At 42.2% G+C, this 23,973-nt stretch overlaps 2 protein-coding genes across 2 annotated transcripts in view; both read left to right on the top strand.

The window, feature by feature from the left end:
• Positions 1-23,973, top strand: part of LOC122539925 (beta-1,4 N-acetylgalactosaminyltransferase 2-like) — an 88,478-nt gene that overhangs the window by 31,312 nt on the left and 33,193 nt on the right. Inside the window, exons 2-3 of the mRNA XM_087977602.1 lie at positions 3,615-3,812; positions 18,876-19,004. Of these exons, the coding sequence (XP_087833728.1) occupies positions 3,616-3,812; positions 18,876-19,004 (326 nt within the window). The 5' untranslated portion in view covers position 3,615. The remainder of the gene's footprint in view (positions 1-3,614; positions 3,813-18,875; positions 19,005-23,973) is intronic.
• Positions 13,400-13,769, top strand: LOC122544825 (NADH dehydrogenase [ubiquinone] 1 alpha subcomplex subunit 1-like). Its single transcript, XM_087977637.1, has one exon. It carries the CDS (start codon positions 13,448-13,450, stop codon positions 13,658-13,660), a length of 213 nt encoding a protein of 70 aa, XP_087833763.1. The 5' UTR covers positions 13,400-13,447; the 3' UTR covers positions 13,661-13,769.

Raw genomic sequence — 23,973 nt, 5'->3', positions numbered from 1 at the left:
CCCAAAATGCAGCACCTCGTATTTATCTGAATTAAACTCCATCTGCCACTTCTCAGCCCATTAGCCCATCTGGTCCAGATCCTGTTGTAGTCTGAGGTAATCTTCTTAGCTGTCCACTACACCTCCAATTTTGGTGTCATCTGCAAACTTACTAACTGTACCTCTTATGCTCGCATCCAAATCATTTATGTAAATGACAAAAGGTAGAGGACCCAGCACCGATCCTTGTGGCACTCCACTGGTCACAGGCCTCCAGTCTGAAAACAACCCTCCACCACCACCCTCTGTCTTCTACCTTTGAGCCAGTTCTGTATTCAAATGGCTAGTTCTCCCTATATTCCATGAGATCTAACCTTGCTAATCAGTCTCCCATGGGGAACCTTGTCGAACACCTTACTGAAGTCCATATAGATCACATCTACTGCTCTGCCCTCATCAATCTTCTTTGTTACTTCTTCAAAAAACTCAATCAAGCTTGTGAGACATGATTTCCCACACACAAAGCCATGTTGACTATCTCGAATCAGTCCTTGCCTTTCCAAATACATGTACCTCAGGATTCCTTCCAATAACTTGCTCACCGGTCTATAGTTCCCTGACTTGGCTTTACCACCCTTCTTAAACAGTGGCACCATGTTTGCCAACCTCTAGTGTTCCGGCACCTCACCTGTGACTGTCGATTATTCAAATAGCTCAGCAAGAGGCCCAGCAATCACTTCTCTAGCTTCCCACAGAGTTCTGGGGTACACCTGATCAGGTCCTGGGGATTCATCCACTTTTAACCATTTCAAGACATCCAGCACTTCCTCCTCTGTAAACTGGACATTTTGCAAGATGTCACCATCTATTTCCTGACAGTCTATATCTTCCATATTCTTTTTCACAGTAAATACTGATGCAAAATATTCATTTAGTTTCTCCCCCATTTTCTGTGCCTCCACATAAGGCTGCCTTGCTGATCTTTGAGGGGCCGATTCTCTCCCTGGTTACCATTTTGTCCCTAATATATTTGAAAAATCCTTTTGGATTCTCCTTAATTCTATTTGCCAAAGCTATCTCATGTCCCTGTTTTGCCCTCCTGATTTCCCTCTTAAGTCTACTCCCACTTCCTTTATACTCTTCTAAGGATTCTCTCGATCTATCCTGTCTATACCTGACATATGCTTCCTTCTTTTTCTTAACCAAACCCTCAATTTCTTTTGTCATCCAGCATTCCCTATATCAACCAGCCTTCCCTTTCACCCTGTCAGGAATATACTTTCTCTGGATTCTTGTTATCTCATTTCTGAAGGCTTCCCATTTTCCAACCGTCCCTTTACCTGCGAACATCTGCCTCCAATCAGCTTTCGAAAGTTCTTGCCTAATACCATCTAAATTGGCCTTTCTCCAATTTAGAACTTCAACTTTTAGATCTGGTCTATCCTTTTCCATCACTATTTTAAAACGAATAGAATTATGGTCACTGGCCCCAAAGTGCTCCCCCACTGACACCTCAGTCACCTGCCCTGCCTTATTTCCCAAGGGTAGGTCAAGTTTTGCACCTTCTCTAGTAGGTACATCCACATACTGAATCAGAAAGTTGTCTTGTATGCACTTAAGAAATTCCTCTCCATCTAAACATTTAACACTATGGCAGTCCCAGTCGATGTTTGTTAAAATCCCCAACCATAACTACCCTATTATTCTTACATATAGCTGAGATCTCAATAGACAATAGACAATAGGTGCAGGAGTAGGCCATTCAGCCCTTCGAGCCTGCATCGCCATTCAATATGATCATGGCTGATCATTCCTAATCAGTATCCTCTTCCTGCCTTATCTCCATAACCCTTGATTCCACTATCTTTGAGAGCTCTATCCAACTCTTTCTTAAATGAATCCAGAGACTGGGCCTTCACTGCCCTCTCCTTACAAGTTTGTTTCTCAATTTCCCTCTGACTATTAGGGGGTCTATAATACAATCCCAATAAGGTGATCATCCCTTTCTTATTTCCCAGTTCCACCCAAATAACTTCCCTGGATGTACTTCTGGGAATATCCTCCCTCAGCACAGCTGTAATGCTATCCCTTATCAAAAATGCCACTCCCCCTCCTCTCTTGCCTCCCTTTCTATCCTTCCTGTAGCATTTGTATCCTGGAACATTAAGCTGGCAGTCCTGCCCATCCCTGAGTCATGTTTCTGTAATTGCTATGACCTCCCAGTTCCATGTTCCTAACCATGCCCTGAGTTCATCAGCCTTCCCTGTTAGGCCCCTTGCATTGAAATAAATGCAGTTTAATTTATTAGTCCTACCTTGTCCCTGCCTGCCATGACTGTTTGGAGAAAGTGAGGTCTGCAGATGCTGGAGATCAAAGTTGAAACTTTATTGCTGGAACAGCACAGCAGGTCAGGCAGCATCCAGGGAACAGGAGATTCGACGTTTCGGGCACAGGCCCTTCTTCACTGTTTGACCTACTTCTGTTCTCAGCTGTACCCATCTCAGATTGATCTCTTTCCTCACTATCTCCCTGGGTCCCACCCCTCCACCTTACTAATTTAAATCCTCCCAAGCAGTTCTAGCAAATTTCCCTGCCTGTATATTAGTCCCCTTCCAATTTAGGTGCAATCTGTCCTTCTTGTACAGGTCACCTCTACCCCAAAAGAGATTTCAATGATCCAAAAATGTGAATCCTTCTCCCATACACCAGCTCCTCAGCCATGCATTCATCTGCTCTATCCTCCTATTCCTGCCCTCACTAGCTCGTAGCAATGGGAGTAATCCAGATATTACTACCCTTGAGGACCTCCTTTTTAAATTTCTGCCTAACTCTCTGTGATCTCCCTTCAGAATCTCAACCTTTTCCCTTCCTATGTCGTTGGTTCCAATGTGGACAATGACCTCTTGCTGGCCCCTCTCCCCTGTGAGAACATTCTGCACCCTCTCTGAGACATCCTTGATCCTGGCACCAGGGAAACAACACACCATTCTGCTTTTTCTCTGCTGGCCACAGAAACGTCTGTCTGTACCTCGGACTACAGAATCCCCTAAGATGGAGGATGGGAAAAATTTCTGGCTGTAAGAGCTGCTCCTTTTTTTGAGGTATTTTAGGTGCTGGAGGTGATTTCCTCGAATTCCAGGAGTAGTAATTACTGTTTTATATGCATTTGCATTGTTTTGGATCTTTGGAAAAAAAAGTCAAAACAACAGCAGTTTAAAAGGGAGAAGAACAGATAAAGGAAGCACACAACTTAACAACACAAAAGATAATCTAAAAATGTATCTGCAGCAAAAAAGGACAGTGCATAGTTCACACATTGGGTGGTATCTCTGTTAGGTTGACATATACATGGCATATCTGTTCACAATCCAAAATCCCTGTTTTAGGCTGTTTTGAAACTGTTTAGACAGCTTATGAAACTAACTGAGGAACATAAATTATACAATTCCCTGAAACCTATCCTTTGTCATTTAGCCCAAATTCCTATTGATTCTAATAAACATAAGGATAATAAATGTGAAATTCTGATTAATTAATACCATTACTATAAAATTAATTCCAAAGGTTTTGAAATTAATTTGTCTTATGACTTAATTCAAATATTTAATTCCTAATTTTTGTCTATTTTCTTTCAGCATGTACCTCAGAACTTCTTACAAAATCGCTGTCATTTTAGTGATCCTGATTTCGACTGCGATATTTTTTCACATGACAAGTAATCCTTCAAGGAATTTACTTCCAGTCATGAAAATGAAGAAGCAGATTGATAACTGGCACTTGAACCTCACACCACCAGAAAAACTAACCTTTCTGTCACCATATGGAGGAAGATGGTAAGCCTAGTTGTCAAAATTTATCATTTAAAATTTAATCCTGCTCTGAAAATGTTGAAATGTATTCTTAATTATGTCCTTGCAAACAACTAAAAACTGTTGTTTTACATCCAGATATTTCATATTTCCTTTATTTCAAGCAGAAAATTTACAGCATAATATCTATCTCAGAAGAGCACTTAAATCTCAAAATTGTTGGTGATTCCTGTCTCTGTCCTGCACTTCTGACTCACCCAGTCCCTATGTCAGATTGGCTTTTGGAGATCCTGTGAGTTTTCCCTGGATATTATACGAATGAGTGAAGAATCCTCAAGGTTACCACTGCCAATAACAGTGCTCACCCATGGACTGTTTGTGGACACAGTGCAATAGCAGATCACCGCCTTTCTCAGTACCAGCCCTACCTTTACCTGCTACCACTTATCTGTCCCAAACGGACAACTGACTCTCAATGTCAAGACTAAGCCTGTCTTTGGGAAGCAGTTCAGTGCAATACAATTAACAAAAAAATGTTGAAGACAGGGCAAAGGCTGGTAAGAAATGGTGGTTAGACGAGCAGAAACATTGTGGATGTCAAACAAATGTGTGATTCTGAATGGAATGGATCAGGAGGTAAGTGCCACTCAATAGTCAACAAAGTATTGATAAGTAACTCTTCTGGAACAGTATTGAAAGCCTAAATTAATAAAGTTGAACATAGACATCAGTCCTTTATAAAAAGGAACAAAACAACTCATTGACTGCAGGAGCCATAGGTCACATAGGAATTCTGAAGGTTTGACCTTCTAGAGGTTTAGAAACACATGAGGGGCATGGAGAGGGTAAATCAGCAAAGTATTTTCCCTGGGGTGGGGGTGTCCAGAACTAGAGGGCATAGGTTTAGGGTGAGAGGGGAAAGATTTGAAAGGGACCTATGGGCAAATTTTTCACACTGAGTGTGGTCCGTGTATGGAACGAGCTGCCAGAGGAAGTGCTGGAGGCTGGTACAATTAGAACATTTAAAAGGCATCTCGATGGGTATATGAGGAGGAAGGGTTTAGAGGGGTAGGGCCAAGTGCTGGCAAATAGGACGAGATTAGGTTAGGATATCTGGTCGGCATTGTCGAGTTGGACCAAAAGGGTCTGTTTTCATGCTGTACATCTCTATGACTCTATCACATTATGGGGACATGACTGACAAGATAACCCATCCTGATCCTGTTTCAGCTATTGTGTTTAAAAGAGTAACCAACAGAATATCCATTTGGTAACCATAAAGGACACAAAAAGTAATATATCTATCTTAATTCTGTGAAATGCCTTTGGAAATATATTTTTGTTTAATCATAGGCCATTTCTTAAATGTATATGTTCTTGCTCTAAGTAAGAAATACACTGAATGTTACAAATCTTGAAATGAGTAGACTTGTTAAAAAATAATTGGTGACACGTGAAAAGATAACAGTCCTGGTAGTATAGCAGAGCCTAAGAGAAAATGATAAAGAATATTGAAAAATATAAATACTATTCCTAAAATGGTTCATTATTATTTGAAGATAGTAAATGTAAATATGTAACTATGTACAGTAAAGAAAAAAGAAATATCAAATGTATTAATACTATGAAGTATTAAAGTACTCTTGGCATCTCTGTGTCCTTTCAATGTATTTTTAAGTGATTTTAAGCTCATAGTGCATTTGCTAAAGGAGTTGAAACTGATATATTGATGGTAATAAATATCTACAGTAAGCTGTGTACAGATATGTAAGGCAGTCACTAAATAAAGTACATAATTCACATCATAGTTAGCCTTGATGCTGCTTAGCGATACATGGGCTAGAGCTATATTTTAATAGTTCATGAAAAACAATCCATATATCACTCATGGATCAGTTTGTAATCAGTTTGTAATCATAGAAAAGCAATAGATGACTGCATGCTGCTGAAGGAACGTTGTTAGCTGCCTGTACAATGCTGGGATCCATTCTGTGGAAACGATTTGGCCTAAAAAGAAGCTATGATTGCCATTGATAATTTAGTGTACCTGAGAGTAGAGGAAGGAAAGTCCATAGCAGTACTTGTTTGATGCAGTTGAAGAATACTGGAATTCAAAGAGATTTGGGGCAGTTAAAGAAAGCTGAAATTACGATAGTAATGAGACTTTTGCAAAAAGTTTCAGGACTCCTTGGGATTGCAATCTCAAGAGAAGAGATTAAACCACCAGGCTGTGAGCAGTCATTTAGACAAGTCAGAGTGAAATAGCTTTCAGGGCATTCTGGGCTAGATCTTCAAAAGTGAAGAACTAAAATTCTTCATGAAAGTGAAAGAAGTTACATCAGGTTTTGTGACCCATAGTGTTGTCAACATCTGGGTCAATTGTTGAGAAGTGGAGGAGATCTGTCTTGACCACATCTTCTATTTGATACACATTGAGGCACCTCTGACCACAGTTTGGCTATTGGTTATGCCATACTGAGAGTAAATTTTATTTTGTTTGCTCAAACTATGGTATTTTAAGATTTTACTCTCTTAGCAAGTACCTGGTATTTCAAATATAGTCGATTTCTAAAAGAAAGATTACTGGTCCCTAGCCAGCTCATGACAATATTGCCTGGGATCATAATAACACCAGTTTAAGAACAAAAACAGAAATTGCTGGAGAAGCTTAGCACATCTAGCAGATCTGGAGACAAAGCAGAGTCATCATTTCTTCAGAAGGGTGACTGGAACCAAAATATTAAATCTACTTTCTATCCACAGCAGCTGCCAGACTTGCTGAGTTTCTCCAACAATTTATATTTTCCTTTCAGATTTCTAGCATCAGCAGTTCTTTGTGTTTTTGTAACCGGATACTAACCCGTGTTTGCACCAGTGTGAAGAGCACATATCAACTCCGAGAAGAATGAGGGTTTGAGTGGTGTCAGAAATCCATTGTATTGCAGAGCAGGAGATGTCAATTGGATGGAAATTGACCAACAACTTAATTGGATGTTAGTGGCACAATTCACAAGTTGCTCATGCCCAATATTCTCAACATGGCAAATGTATGAAATCCATCTACCAAAGTCAATGAAATGATTGTGCCACAACCCATTGCACTGGCTGTGCTCCTGTAGAATCTTTCATGCTGCCTGTGAGCGTCTTCACACAGCAGGGGGCCCAGTAGCATTGACTCAGCACTTGGAAAGGCAGGCTGCCTTCTTAATGCATGATGGTACTTTAAAGGCAAGCTTCGCAAAATGTTTGTTGCAATGGAAATTCCTGTAAAGTGAGTGCCAGGACAGGAGGAGAGATGAATCATGGTTGATCAAGTGTTAGAGACAATAGTGGTGGAGGTGTGCAGGTGAAGATTTGCTATTGTGTTTCAGGGGGCTGAAAACTATCAAAAGCAATCTTCAGGAGGGAGTTGGAACAAGTGTACAGTGCTTTCAACATTTTGATCTGGGGGCTTAACAGCAGTGGCACAAGCAGTCTAATAATCTCACGTGGGTGGTCAGACTCAGTGAATGCATCTTCACATGACATCTCTTTTCTGCTAGCTAGCTAACTGATGAAGGAGTTGCACTTCGAAAGGTAGTACTTCCAAATAAACCTGTTGGACTATAACCTGATGTTGTGTGATTTTTAACTTTGTACACCCCAGTCCAACAACGGCACCTCCACATCATTTCCAATCACCAAGCCACCAACCTCTCGTGCTGCTCAATGCACCACATTTCCATCGTTCATTGAAAATCGCTCTGCGACCTCAGGCCTCATGTCTAACATCCGTGTACTAAGCCTCACTCTCATACACCTACCTCATTGCTTTCACAAGTGTCCAACTATCCAGCAGAGAAAGGAACAGCAGTTGCTATGCCACATAATTGGCAACCTTTTGCCCTTACACTCACAGGAAAGAAGTGTCAGGGAACAATCCCATAGGCGATAATTCTCTGTATCATGGGTTCTATGGCAACCAATAACTTGCAGCTTTCTAAAAATTAAATATTCATGCAATGTGGCTGTTGCTAGCTGTGTCTGCATTTATTGATCATCTCCAATTTCCTTTAAGGTGGTGGTGGTCTTCTTGAACTGCTGTAGTCCATTTGGTGTACACTGACAACACCATTAGGGAGGGAGTTTCAGGTGTTTTACTCAACAACACTAAAGGTTTGGGGATATATTTCTAAATCAGGATGCTGAGTGCCTTGGAGGGAAAATTGCAGTTAGTGATATTCCCATGTATCTCCTGTTCTTGTCCTTACATTTTAGTGACTGTGGGTTTGGAAGATACCAAGGTACATGACTGCAGCTGATACACACTACTGCTGCTGAGCTTCAGTGTTGGAGGGAGTCAATATGTATAGACATAGTTAGAGGCTAGTGGATTGCTTTGTCAGCTTCTTGAGTGTTGTTTTAGTCCCACTCATTCAGGCGAGAGGGGAATACTCCTGACCTGTGCCTTGTAGATTGTAGATTGTGGACATGCATTGGGTATGTCAGGAGGTGAGCTACTTGTAGCACAATTCCAAGCTTTCGGCTTGTACGTGTAGTCTCAACACTTAGATGACTATTCCAATTCAGCTATTGCCTAGTGGTAAACTCCAAGGATGTTGATAGTGGGAGATTCAGTGATGGTGACGTCATTGAAAATGTCAAGGAGTGATGCTCAGGTTTTGTCTTGTTGGAAATGGACTTGGCCTGACAAGTCTCTGGCATGAAATTTACTTACCAGCCCAAACATGAAGATTGTTCAGGTTTTGTGACCTTTGGACATAGATTGTTTTCAGGTCTGAGGAGCTGTGAATGGTGCCTAACATTGTGCAGTCATGAGCAAACATCTCCGCTTTCAACCTAGAAAGAGAGGGAAGGTCATTGATAAAGCAGCTGAAGGTGTCTGGTCTAGGAACTCCTGCCGTGGTGCCCTGGAGCTGAGATAACAACAACCATAATGTGAATCCTTTGTGCCAAGAATGACTCCAACCATCAGAGAGTGTTCTCCCTATTTCCCATTACATCTGGCTTTACCACAGATTCTTGATGCCATGCTAAGTCAAATGCAGTTCTTGATTTCAAGAGCAGTCATTCGTATTCACCTCAGGAATTCAGCTCTTTTATCCATGTTTAAACCAAGGCAGCAGTGATGTTAGGAGGTGAGTATGGAGTCATAGAATCATAGAGACGTTGAGTCCGACCAGATATCCCAACCTAATCTAGGCCTATCTGCCAGCACTTGGCCCACATCCCTCTAAACCCTTCCTGTTCATATACCCATCTAAATGCCTTTTAAATGCCGTAATTGTACCAGCCTCTCCCACCTCCTCTGGCAGCTCATTCCATACACGCACCATCCTCTGCGTGAAAAGGTTGCCCCTAGGTCCCTTTTATATCTTTCCCATCTCACCTTAAACATATTCCCTCTAGTTCTGGACTCCCCGATCCCAGGAAAAAGACTTTGCCTATTTATCCTATCCATGCCGCTCATAATTTTATTAACCTCTATAAGCTCACGCCTCAGCCTCCGATGCCCCAGAGAAAACAGCCCCAGCCTATTCAACCTCTCCCTATAGCTCAAATCCTCCAATCCTAGCAATATCCTTGTAAATTCTGAACCCTTTCAAGTTTCACAATATCCTTCCAATAGGAAGGAGACCAGAATTGCCCGCAATATGCTAAAAGTGGCTTAACCAATGTCCTGTACAACTGCAACATGACCGCCCAACTCCTGTATTCAATGCTAACCCTGGTGCAAACCAAATGAGCACCAGCGAGCAGTGCATTGTTAAGTGATAGCATTGCATATGATATCACTTTAATATGACCACCTGATGGGGCGGTAATTGGCTGATTTAGCTTTGTCCTGTTTTTTGTTACAGGACATGCCAGGCATAATTTCCAGATAGTCAGGTAGATGCCGGCGCTGGTGTTGGTGAAACAATTTGGTGCGGCAACTTCTGGAGTACATTGCTTCAGTACTAGTAACAGATTGTTGTCAGGGGCCATAGGCTTGGCAATTCTCATTACCTCCAGCCAATTCTTGGCATCACAGAGTGAATCCGATTGGCTGAAGGCTGACATCTGTGATCGTGGGGTCCTCTGGAAGAATCAATAAAATGTGGCACTGATAAAGCACAGCAGGTCAGGCAGCACCTGAGGAGCAGGAGAAATGACATTTTGGGCATAACCCCTTCATCAAAATGCAGAGGGAGAAGGGGGCTGAGAGATAAATAGAGTTGGGAGTGGGGCTAGGAGAAAGGTATTTGGGATGGCATTAGGTGGGCAAAGGTAGGAGGTGATTGTGATAGGATGGTGGGAAGTGTGAAGTGGCTAGGTGGGAAGGAAGATGGACAGGTCAAGAGGGCAGAGCTGAGTCAGAGGACTGGATCTGGGATTGGGTGGGGTGAGGGGAGATCTGGAAACTGGTGAATTCAATGTTTATGCCATGAGGTTGAAGACTCAAGGCCGAAGATGAGCTGTTCCTCCTGCGGTTTGCAGGTGGCCTTGTGTAGGCAATGGAGGAGGCTCAGAATGGATGTGTCATGGGGGGAGTGGAGGGGGAGTAAAAGTAGATGGCCACAGAAAGGAAGGTTGGTTGGTGCATACGGACTAGAGATGTTCCCTGAAGCAATGTGTGAGTTTGTGTTCGATCTCTCCGATGTAGAGGAGGCCACAGAGAGCAACAGATACAGTAAATGAGGTTGGAAGATGTGCAAGTAAATCTCTGCCGGATGTGGAATGATCCTTTGGGGCCTTGGACAGAGATGAGGGAGGAGGTGTGGGTGCAGGTTTTGCACCTCTTATGGTGACAAGGGGATGGTGCCAGGTGTGGAGAGGGGTTGCTGGGGAGTGTAGACCTAATGAGGGAGTCCCAGAGGGAATGGTTCCTGTGGAATACAGATAGGGGTGGAGAGGAAAATATATTTTTGGTGGTGGGGTCTGATTGTAGGTGGCAAAAATGGTGGAGGATGATACATTGGATTTGGAGATTAGTGAGTTGGAATGTGAGGACTGGGGGATTCTACCCTGGTTGTGGTTTGGCGGGTGGAGTTCAAGGGCGGAGGTGCAGGAAATGGAGGAGGTGCACTGGATGGCATTGTTGACCATGTGGGAGAGGAATTTATGATCCTGGAAGGAGGAGGACATCTGGGACATCTTGAAGTGGAATCGCTCATCCTGGGAGCAGATACGGCAGAGGCGGAGGACCTGGGAGTAAGGGATCACACTTTTACATGAGGTCGGGTGGAAAGAGGTGTAGTCAAGGTAGCTATGGGAGTCGGTGGCTTTGATGTAGATGTCAGTGTTAAGTCAGTCACCAGAGATGGAGATGGAGAGGTCCAGGAAGGGGAGGAACGTGTCAGAGATGGTCTGTGTATATTTGAGGTCAGGGTGGAAGGTGTGGGTGAAGTGGATGAACTGCTCATTCTCCTCATGGGAGCATATGGCAACACCAATACAGCCATCGATGTCACAAAGGAAAAGGTGGGGGATGGTGCCAGTGTAACTGCTGAAGAGGGACTGTTCCACATATCCCACAAAGAGGCAGATATAGCTGGGACCCATGCAGGTACCCATACCCACCCCTCTGAAATCCACCCTGAAGCTCTTCAAACAGAACCTGAAAAAAATTGCATATCCTGCTCCTCAGATGCTGCCTGGTCTGCTGTGCTTTCTCCAGCGGCACACTTTATCGACTCTGAACTCTCCAACATCTGCAGTCCTCGCTATCTCCTACCTCTAGAGGAGACCAAGGTGGATCACCCATTTGGCACTTCTGACTGAAGATTGTTGCAAATATTTCAATCTTACCTTTTGGGCTGATATACGTGGCTACCCCATCATTGAGGATTGGAATATTTGTGGAACAGTATCCATCAGTGAGTTGTTTAATTGCTCACCATCGTACAGGGCTGAATGTAGCAGGACTGCAGAGCTTTGATTTGATCCATGATTTGTGGAATAAGACCATAGGATAAGACCAAGTAGGAGCAGAATTAGGCCATTTGGCCATCAAGAATGTTCTACCATTCAATCATGGCTGACATATTTCTCAACCACGTAGCCCTTGTCTATCACTTGCTGCGTACATTGTTTGGCACACAGGTATTCCATTGCTTAGGTAATGTTCAATACCATTCCTCAGATACTAAAGCACTTCATGTCCAAATTTAGCAAGACTCAGACAATATCTAGACTTGGACTGAAAAGTGCTAAGTAGCATTCACACCACATAAAGGACAGGCAATGACCAGCTCCAATAAAAGACAATATAACCATCACCCCTTGACATTCAATAGTGTAACCGTCATTGAATTCCCCCATTATCTACATACTGCGGGCTACCATTGAGCAGAAACTGAACTGAACCAGCCATATGTACAGTAGCTATAAGAGCAGGTCAGAGATTAGGAATCTTATAGCGAGTAACTCACCTCCTGATTCCCCAAAGTGTGCCCACCACACTAAAAGGCACAAGTCAAGTGCATGATAGAATACTCTCCACTTCCCTGGATGAATGCCTGGACAAAGCAACCACTTGCCACTTGATTAGCACCACAACAGCAACGCCTTCCAATACTAATGCACAGTTGCATCAGTACGTACTATCTACAAGTGCCTTGTAGAAATTCACAAAAGCTCCTTCAAAAGCACCTTCCAAACCCATGACCATTCCCATCTCAAAGAACAACAGCAACAGATACATGGGAACACCACCACTTGTAAGTTCCCCTCCAAGCCACTCATTGGAAATATGTCACTGATCCTTCAATGATGATGGGTCAAAATTCTGGAATTCCCTGTCTGACAGCATTGTGGGTCAACCTCAGCAAAGACAGCTCACCACCACCTTCTCAAGGGCAACTAGGAATGGGCAATAAATGCTGACCCAGATAGTGACACCCACAACCTATTAGCAAATAAAAGGCCAGTTTCCAAGGTTGGAAAAGTAGAAATTTTGCACCACAGAGAAAAGACTACATGATGGAATACTATCAGAAGCATAGAAATGCTTTAATTTATATTACAATACGACACAGGAATTGAATATATGTACACAGACTGCAATCAGCCTAGCTTTTCTTTTGAGACTGCACACATCTCAACCTCAACTTCATCAGATGAATTGGAGGGGATTGAACATTTGCAGGAGAACAACTGGTCCAGTAGCATAGAGCTGTCCAAGCAGTGGTCCAGGAATAAATAGCTATTGGCCAATCCATCAGGAGTGGGGGAGGGGGGGGGGGGGGGGGGGGGGGGGGGGGGGGCAGAGGGAGCAACCAGTAGAAGACATCATTGGACTTTCCAGACTCAAAGCAGAACCCAAAGATCAACAGAAATCACTTATATTTGAATAAGAATGCTTTTTAACATTGTCATTAACATTTATCATTGACAAGTTCACAAACTTCACAGGATTGGATTCCTCTTCCAAAATAGTACAGTCCAATGTCAGTGAGAGAGATAGTCCTTAGTGAGAAGCAGTCTTTCAGTGGCCCTTGTGAGAGGCTGGAAAAGTTCACCAGTCAAACATTACAATGGGCAACTGAAATATCCCTCATGATCAGCAACTCAAGGGAGATAAGCTGCCTTGATAAGACAGTTCTCGCGAGAGGAGGAGATGGTTTGCGCATGCGCCCTGTGAAGGTCGCTGTGAGGGTAGCCGTAGGAGGCCTGCGATGTGGTATGAGATCCTGCCCGGGCTTGCCATCATGGCCGGCTGCCTGACGGTGCCAGGGCTCGCCACCATCTACATTCACAGGTGGACGAACGGCGGCAAGGAAAAGAGAACTGCACGCTTACCATATCATTGGACCCTGATGGATCGAGACAGAAGAGTATCTGGTTGCAAAACCTATTACGACTCAAAGGGATTAGAAAACATTGACTGATGGGCTTTTCATCACAAACGGGACCTTTAAGCCTACAGGAGAACATCTGTTTAAAAACTTTAATCTGGGAGTTATAATGTAATTGAGATATTTAACATAAAATGGAGAATTAAAAAAAAACTTTGGCTTTCATTAACAGGGGTATTGAGTTTAAGAGTCGTGAGATCTTGTTGCAGCTCTATAAAACTTTGGTTAGACCGCACTTGGAATACTGCGTCCAGTTCTGGTCGCCCTATTATAAGAAAGATGTGGATGCTTTGGAGCGAGTTCAGAGGAGGTTTACCAGGATGCTGCCTGGACTGGAGGGCTTATCTTATAAGGAGAGGTTGATTGAGCTCAGACTTTTTTCATTGGAGAAAAGGAAGAGAAGAGGGGACCTAATTGAGGTATACAAGGTAATGAGAGGCATAGATAGAGTTGATAGCCAGAGACTATTTCCCAGGGCAGAAATGACTAACACAAAGGGTCATAGTTTTAAGCTGGTTGGAGGAAAGTATAGAGGGGATGTCAGAGGCGGGTTCTTTACACAGAGAGTTGAGAGAGCATGGAATGCGTTGCCAGCAGCAGTTGTGGAAGCAGGGTCATTGGGGACATTTAAAAGACTCCTCGACATACATATGGTCACAGAAATTTGAGGGTGCACACATGAGGATCAGTGGTCGGCACAACATCATGGGCTGAAGGGCCTGTTCTGTGCTGTACTGTTCTATGTTCTATGTGTATGATTCCATTAGATCCACATCTCAAATCCAAGACAAGGTCTCATCATCCCTTGATACTTAAAAAAAGAGGCTCCAATTAGAAAAGCATTGCTTGATACAGGAGTCCAGAATATCACAAGGGTATAGTACTCAGTTCAAAAGAGCAGTTAACTTCCAAGAAAGACAGTAAGGAGATTGGGGGTCATGAAACAATAACAACATTTAAAAATAACTACATCCTTGAGGAAGAAATATAAGAGATAGAAGATCCTCCAGTTATCCACAGTTCAGAAGCAGGGCCAACAATCCACAAGCAAGTGTTCGCCATTATGCCAAACTTGAACAGAAAGCATTCTAGGTAAAGTTTGAAAATTCCAAACCAATTGCTTTTGTGAACTCAGAGACTTGCGGAAAAGTAGAATATTCATAAGTGTAATATAATGACATCCATATCCATTTTGGAGACATGGATAGAGCAGGAACAGGAATGATTGTTGCAGGTTCCGGGATATAGATGTTCAGTAACAACAGAGAAGATGGTAAAAGAGGGGGAGGTGTGACATTGTTAGTCAAGGACAGTATTACGGTGGACATTTGAGGACTCGTCTACTGAGGTAGTATGGGCTGAGGTTAGAAACAGGAAAGGAGAGATGACCCTGGTGGGAGTTTTCTATTGGCATCCAAATAGTTTCAGAGATGTAGAGGAAAGGATAGCAAAGATAATTCTGGATAGGAGCGAGAGTAACGGTAATTGTTATGGGGGACTGAATACTGTAGTTCGAGAACTTTAGATGGGTCAGTTCTTGTCCAATGTCTGCAGAAGGTTTTTTGACACAGTATGTAGACAGGTCAACAAGGGGCAAGGCCACATTGGATTTGGTACTGGGTAATGAACCCGGCCAGGTGTTAGATTTGGAGGTAGATGAGCACTTTTGTGATAGTGACCACAATTCGGTTATGTTTACTTTAGTGATGGAAAGGGATAGGTATATACCGTAGGACAAGAGTTATTGCTGGGGAAAAGGCAATTATGATGTAATACATTAGGTAAGATTTAGGATTCATAGGAGGGGGAAGGAAACTGCAGGGGATGGGCACAATTGAAATGTGGAGCTTATTCAAGGAACAACATCTGTGTGTCAGGCATGGAGGAAGTGGTTGAGTGAGGGAACTGTGGTGTAGTAAAGAAGTTAAATGTCTTGTCAAGAGTAAAAAGAATGTTAGGATGAGACGTGAAAGCTCAGTTATGGCACTTGAGAGATACACGTTAGCCAGGAAAGACCTAAAGAGAGAGCTAAGAAGAACCAGGAGGGGACATGAGAATTCGTTGACAGATAGAATCGAGGAAAACCCAAAAGCTTTCTAAGTGTAGATCAGGAATAAAAGAATGATTAGAGTAAGATTAGGGCCAATCAAGGATAGTAGTGGGAACTTGTGCGTGGAGTCCGAGGGTATAGGGGAAGCTCTAAATGAATATTTTTCATCAGTATTCACACTTGAAAAAGACAATGTTATTGAGGAGAATACTGATATACAGGCTATTAGACTAGATGGGATTGAGATTGCCAAGGAGGAAGTGTTAACAATTCTGAAAAGTGTGAAAATGGATGTCATCTGGGCAAGATGGGATTTGTCCTAGGATTCTCTGTGAAGTCAGGGAGGAGATTGCAGAGTCTTTGGCTTTGATCTTTATGTCATCATTGTCTACAGTAATAGTGACAGAAGACTGGAGGATAGCAAATCTTGTCCCCTTGTTCAAGAAGGGGAGTAGAGACAACCCTGGTAATTATAGGCCTGTGAGCCTTACTTCGGTTGTGGATAAGTTATTGGAAAAGGTTATAAGAAATAGGATTTATAATCATCTAGAGAGGAATAAATTGATTAGAAATAGTCAACACATTTTGTGAAGGGTAGGTCGTATCTCACAAAACTTATTGAGTTCTTTGAGATGGTTACCAAACAGGTGGACGAGGGTAAAGCAGTTGATTTGGTGTATATGAATTTCAGTAAGGTGTTTGGTAAGGTTCCCCACAGTAAGCTATTGCAGAAAATATGGAGGCATGGAATTGAGGGTAATTTTGAGGTTTGGATCTGAAATTGGCTCACTGAAAGAAAACAGAAGCTGGTGGTTGATGGGAAATGTTCATCCTGGAGTTCAGTTACTAGTGGTGTACCACAATAACCTGTTTTGGGGCCACTGCTGTTTATCATTTAAATAAATGACCTAGATGAGGGTGTAGAAGGATGGATTAGTAAATTTGTGGATGACACTAAGGTTGGTGGAGTTGTGGATAGTGCTGAAGGATGTTGTAGGTTGCAGAGAGACATAGATAAGCTGCAGAGCTGGGCTGACAGGTGGCAAATGGAGTTTAATGTGGAAAAGTGTGAGGTGATTCACTTTGGAAGGAACAACAGGAACGTAGAGTAGTGGGTGAATGGTAAGATCCTTGGCAGTATAGGTGAGCAGAGGCATCTCGGTATCCATGTACATAGTTCCCTGAAAGTTGCCATCCAGGTTGATAGGGTTGTTAAGAAGACTGACGGTGTGTTAGCTTTTATTGATAGAGGGATTGAGTTTCGGAGCTACGAGGTCATGATGCAGCTCTACAAAACTCTGGTAAGGCCGCACTTGGAGTATTGCGTACTGTTCTGGTGACCGCATTATAGGAAAGATGTGGAAGCTTTGGAAAGGTTTTAAAGGAGATTTACTGGGATATTGCCTGGTATGGAGGGAAGGTCTTATGAGGAAAGACTGAGGGACTTAAGGCTGTTTTTGTTAGTGAGAATAAGGTTGAGAGGTGACTTAATTGAGACATATAAGATAATCAGAGGGTTAGATAGGATGGACACTGAGAGCATTTTTTTCTCCCATGGTGATGGCTAGCACAAGAGGATATAGTTTCAAATTGAGGGATGATAGACATAGGACAGATGTCAGATGTAGTTTCTTTACTCAGAGAGTAGTAAGTGCGTGGAACGCACTGCCTACAGCAGTACTAGACTCCCCAATTTTAAGGGCATTTAAATGGTCATTGGATAGACATATGCTTTAGATTGGTTTCACAGGTCAGCGCAACATCAAGGGCCGAAGGGCCTGTATTGCACTGTAATGTTTTATGTTTTATAATTGTAATATGAGTTGACTGTAGGGAGAAACAGCTTGGGGAAGATGTTGTAATAAATAATTACACTGAAAGAGCTAATGTTCATGTTACAATGGCGCCACACATTCCATGACATCACACATAATCTGTGGGAGAAGACTAAGATGCTCGACTCTGGCTTTTGGAGGGAGTCGTTCTTTGTCATCAACTCCATAAGACCCTAGTATGAATGCATTACCAAATGTAGTTGACTAATTGCTGTCATGCAATATGTCTTCACAAGAACAATGCCTTTTGTAACAACACTTTATGGTTGTGCATTCTCTTCCACAAATCATGAGAAGTAGGCCCAAGACAAAGTGAAGGTAAAAGAGGTTTGATGGAAATCAACCATCACAAACAGTCCTTCCCAAGTACCACGTACTGGTAGAGAGAGCAAGTATCACAAAGTGCCAGCAGTGGCTATCAGGCAAAATATCACAAGATGAATTCAATAGTTGAAGAACACACAGAGTACTGAATAGTCATGAAAATTAAGGTAATGGTGTGCCAGATAGCCTCCATCAATGAGACTTGGAAACACCAGCCTTCAACTTAACAAAGCTCACCCTCCCCACAGCCTTTGCTCTAAGCTCTTATGATGCTGCTGAAAAAAAATCACCTACTCCTCTATTCCTGTGAGAATCAGGTGACAATTTTTGCAAAGGCAGGAACTCATCTTAACATCTCAAACAACACTGCAGATTACTGCCAGACATTTCACAGCAAAAATCATTAGAGAAACAAAAACTTACATGGATAAGGGTGCTTACCATTTTAAATAATGCTACTGCAAGACATGTCTTTTCATTTTCATGTCATGACTAAACAAAAAGGTTGTGCCTGTATATTCATGGGCCAAATTTGTGCAAATTATTAATGACCATGTCCAAACATGTTATGTCATAGCTCTGCAGCAGGTTGGACTTGAACTAGACCTTTTTTTCCTGGAGATAGGGGGACACTACCTCTGAGCCACAAGACATTCAAAAAGAATTGTGGCATCACAACAACTAGTTGACTGTGTGACAATGGGATAGCCATATATTGACATCTTCCACCACCACAAATCCATGTCCTCCAGCAACATAAATGATCCATGCCTGCCAACAACGTCAGAGCTAAAGGACAACATGGAAGAAAGGAATTCAAAATATTTGCCAATACATGACGTTCTCAATCATTATATTGAAACTAATACATTCCTAAGTTGGTTTGACATGTATTGAAGCAATGAATGAATGAATAGATTATCTTATGAATCAGGGTAATGAAATGTGCATTGTATATTATTATAGTATTAACACAGATTAGAGAATAAATACCTTTTATTTGTCAGTCTGGCTAACATCAACTTCAAATCCTCTACAGGTTAAATGGCAACAAAAATTGCAGCTGTAACATTGGGGGACAATTGCCTTTAACAAAGTCTTATGATCCAAAAGACCTGTTAACAATCCAAAAAAGGAGAAAACAACAGTATGAACAACACAGAAAGAGGTATCTAATTTTGAAAACAATATGTAGATAGTAAATTGCACAAAAGTGATGAACGCTTATGAGATTAGGAACGTAATGTTTGGAAACTGAAGCTTGATGTGGAGCTCATTTTCATGTAAATTGAGAAGGGAAGGGCTTAGTTCCATTTCTGAGTTCTGTGCATGGTGAAGTGGTATTTAGAAATGTATTTACAATTTAAGAAAAGGTAACAACAAATGAATGCAGAAATTGCCAAGAAGAACCTAAGTGCAGCCATGTCAATGATGATGAAATTTTAATGTGGGAACAGGTGACCACCCATTAATGTCTGACTAGCTGAAAGATTGCTGCTGATAGCAAAAAGGTTGAATATTTATTAAAAAATTTTGAAACCATTTCAACTAGTTCTTGTATTATGTATTTGCTAATTTTTTTTCCGTCTGTGTGTAATAAACATTGATGTTCTTGTTACAACACAGAGACAGCAAACCAAACCAAATTAGCCTCACTACCACTGGATTCACAACACAGTGAAATTAAACATTTAATAACCCTCCAAACTGCCCAAATATACTTAACTAGACTTTGTGAATAATTGATCTTGGACACCAAGTTTAAAACATAAACAAAAGCTTACCATTAATTCTTAATAATGTAACATTAGCTGCACAAATATCTAATTAATAACTATAAGCAAAAGCCCAATTTTTTTGACACACAGAGGGACTGACAAACTGACACTGTTAAGAGATAGATTAGAAATGAAAATAAAACCATGTAATTTGCCTCTCTATTAAGTTTCCAATAATTGATACTGGGCCTTCACAAAGTCCTTAGACAATGGGTAGTTCACTGACACATAGAAGTGTATATCATGCTTGAATTCCAAAGTAATCAGTTAATGCGAACAGCTTCATCAGACTTGTAGAAATATGTGCATATGTTACCCCAGATTACTACCTGAGCCATGAGAAAATTGGCACAAGGTCAACAAGAATAAAGAGGTAAACACCAAGCTCAACGATCGATATGGGAGAAATAGTTTGAATTCTTGGAACAGTGGGCGGCACGATGGCACAGTGGTTAGCACTGCTGCCTCACAGCGCCAGAGACCCGGGTTCAATTCCCGCCTCAGACGGCTGACTGTGTGGAGTTTGCACATTCTCCCCTTGTCTGCGTGGGTTTCCTCCAAGTGCTCCGGGTTCCTCCCACAGTACAAAATTGTGCAGGTTAGGTGAATTGGCCATGTTAAATTGCCCATAGTGTTAGGTGAAAGGGTAAATGTAGGAGAATGGGTCTGGGTGGGTTGCGCTTTGTCGGGTCAATGTGGACTTGTTGGGCTGAAAGGCCTGTTCCCACATTGTAAGTAATCTAATCTAATCTAAAAAGTGTAATTAGTACTGTGGAAGGAGGGAGCTGTTCCAATGGGATGGGCTTCACCTGTGTCATATTATGATGTGATTCCTTGCAAATTGCATAACTGGGGCTGTGAGTAGGACTTTAAACTAAATAGTAGGGGATGGGTTCAGGTGCATGGTAAATAATGGGAAAAGGTAAAGAAGCCAGACAGCTCAGCAAGGATTAAAATTTCCAGTACATGTAATTATATAGAGAGTATGGAAATGATTAGGAACCTACCATCAGGCATAGCAGAGAAGTGACAATTATGTGAAGGGAGATAGTCAACACAGGACTGAGGTGTACAAAGGTAAAAATCACACAACACCAGGTTATAGTCCAACAGGTTTAATTGGAAGTACTAGCTTTCGGAATGCTGTTCCTTCACCGGGTGGTTTATCAGGACAACCACCTGATGAAGGAAAGGCGCTTCGAAAGCTAGTGCTTCCAATGAAACCTGTTGGATTATAACCTGGTGTTGCGTGATTTTTAACTTTGTACACCCCAGTCCAACACGGGCATCTCCGAATCAGGACTGAGGGTGTTATACTTAAATGAACACAAAATGTGAAGCAAGATAAATTATTTCGTAGCACAGTCTGGATTTGGTGGGTGTGATGTTTGGGTAACACAGAGATTTGGCTGCAAGGAGCTCATGGCTGGGAACTAAATAGCCAAGGATCTGTGTCCTATCAAAAGGAACAGCAGATGGCCAGGGGGTGCTGGGGGGTCTTCACTTGTTAGTACGAAATGAAACTAAGTCGATAGTAAGAGTGATATTGTCTTAGAAGGAGTCAAATCTGTGGGTAGAGGTGAGGAATTGCAAAGGAGAAACAGGCCCTCATGGGAGTTGTGTTCAGGTTTCCTAGCAGTAGTCAGAATGTTGGGAAGAAAATAAATCAGGAGATAGAACAGCTATGTAAGAAAGGTACTATCATAATAAACATGGGGGATTTAATTATACAAGTGGACTGGGAAAATCAGGTTGGTACTGGATCTCAAAAACAGGGATTCATGGAATGTCTCCAAGATGTTGTTTGGAACAGCTTGTGGTACAGACCACGAGGAAACAGACAATTCTGGATTTAGAACAAAGAACAAAGAAAATTACAGCACAGGAACAGGCCCTTTGACCCTCCAAGCCTGCACCGATCCAGATCCTCTATCTAAACCTGTCATCTATTTTTCAATGATCTGTATCCCTTTGCTCCATGCCCGTTCATGTAACTGTCTAGATACATCTTAATTAACACTATCATTCCCGCCACTACCACTTCCACTGTTAACATGTCCTAGGCACCCACCACCCTCTGCAAAAAGAACTTGCCACGCATAGCTCCCCTAAACTTTCCCCTCTCACTTTGCACTTGTGACCCCTAGTAATTGAGTTCCACACTCGGGGGAAAAAGCTTCTTGCTATCCACCCTGTCTGCACCTCTCATGATTTTGTAGGCTGCAATCAGGCTCCCTCTCAACCTCCTTCTTTCCAATGAAAATAACCCTAACCTACTCAACCTGTCCTCATAGCTAGCATCCTCGATACCAGGCAACATCCTAGTGAACCTCCTCTGCACCCTCTCGAAAGCATCCACATTGTTTTGGTTATGTGCCGACCAGAACTGTATGCAGTATTCCAAATGTGGCCAAACCAAAGTCTTATACAACTGTAACATGACCTGCCAACTCTTGTACTCAATACCCCATCCGATGAAGGAAAGCATGCTGTATGCCTTCTTGACCACATGACTGACCTGCGTTGCCACCTTCAGGGAAGAATGGACCTGAAAATCCAGATCTCTCTGTACACCAATTTTTCCCAGGATTTTCCATTTACTGTTTAGTTCGCTTTTGAATTGGATCTTCCAAAATGCATCAGCTCGCATTTGTCCGATTGAACTCCGTCTGACATTTCTCTGCCCAAGTCTCTAATCTATCTATAGTCTGTTGTATTCTCTGACAGTCCCCTTCACTATCTGCTACTCTACCAATCTTAGTGTCATCTGCAAATTTGCTAATCAGACCACCTATGCCTTCCTCCAGATCATTTAGGTATATCACAAACAACAATGGTTCCAGCACAGATCTCTGTGGAACACCACTGGTCACAGTCCTCCATTTTGAGAAAATTCCTTCCACTACTACTCTCTGTGAGGCACAGCAGAAATTCATCCCAAGGAAGACAAAATTTGCTAAAGGGAGTTGAGGCAATCAAACCTTAAAAGGGAAGTGAGGTACAATATAAATGCAAAAGAAAAATAAAATATACAATGTGGTGAAGATTGGTAGGAAGCCAGGGATTGCAAAGCCTTTAAAAGCTAACACAGGATAACTAAAAAAGCTATTAGGTGTGGTGGGGTGGGGGGTGGCAGAGAAGAAGATGAAATATGAGAGTCAGTTAGCTAGTAATATAAAAGAAGATTTTAAGAGGTTTTTACTCATACAAAAGGTAAGGGGGCAAGAGCTGATATTAGACATTTGGAAAATGAAGCTCAAGAAGTAGTAATGGAGAACAAAGAAATGACGGAGAAACTGAATAGGTACTCTGAATCAGTATTCACAGTGAAAGGCACCAGAAACCTCTTAGAAGTAAGTCAGGAGCCGAGCTAAGTGTAGCGGCCATTGCTAAGATGATGTTGGGAAAGCTGGAGGTTCCAAAGGTGGATAAATCACCCGGACCAGATCAGCTATACCTCAGGGTTTGAAGGAGAGAGCTGAAGAGATTGTAGAGACATTGGTGGTAATCCTTCAGCAATTATTGAAGTCAGGGAGGGTGTTAAAGGAATGGAACATGACTAATGTCACACCCCTGATTGAGAAGGAAAAGAGGCTGAAAACAGGAAACTCGAAGCCAGTTAGCCTGATCTCAGACATTGGTAGAATTTTAGAGTCCATTATTAAAGCTAAGATTGCAAAGTATTTGGAAGTGCATGGTAAAACAAGGCTGGGTCATATCTGACAAATCTGTTAGAATTCTTTGAGGAGGTAACAAGCAAATTAGACAAAGGAGAACCAGTAGACATGATCTACCTAGATTTCTAAAAGGCCTTTGACAAGGTGCTGCACAGGAGGCTACTAAATAAAAGCCCACCCTGTTAGCAACAAATTACTGACATGGGTAGAGGATTGGCTGACTGGCAGAAGGCAGAGTGGGGATAAAGGGATCTTTTTCTGGATGGCATCTGATAACTCATGGAGTTCTGCAGGGGTCAGTGTTGGGACCACAATTATCCATATTAGACATTAACAATCTGGACAAAGGAACTGAGGGTGTTGTTGCTAATTTGCAGATGACACGAAGATTGGTGCAGGGATTGGTAGTGTTGAAGAAGCAGGGAGACTCCAGATGAACTTGGACCAGCTGGACGAGTGAGTAAAGAAGTAACAGATCAAATATAATGTGGAAAAATATGAGATTATGTACTTTGGTAGGAAGAATAGAGGCTTAGGTTACATTCTAAATGGGAAAAGGTTTCAGAAATCTGAAACACAAAGGGACTTGGAAGTATTTGTTCAGGATTCTCTTAAGGTAAGAATGCAGGTTCATGGCAAATGCAATCCTAATATTTCTTTGAAAGAGAGTGGAATACAAGAG

Source organism: Chiloscyllium plagiosum, unplaced genomic scaffold, assembly GCF_037043375.1.
Source record: "Chiloscyllium plagiosum isolate Xiang-an unplaced genomic scaffold, Cpla_swu_hap1 HiC_scaffold_32, whole genome shotgun sequence".
Classification (NCBI taxonomy): domain Eukaryota; kingdom Metazoa; phylum Chordata; class Chondrichthyes; order Orectolobiformes; family Hemiscylliidae; genus Chiloscyllium; species Chiloscyllium plagiosum.
Note: the sequence above shows the minus strand (reverse complement) of the source record. Positions and strands in the feature narration are given on the sequence as shown.

Excerpts from the sequence above, each read along its gene's own strand:
- LOC122544825 (XM_087977637.1), top strand. The coding sequence starts at position 13,448 with ATGTGGTATGAGATCCTGCCCGGGCTTGCCATCATGGCCGGCTGCCTG.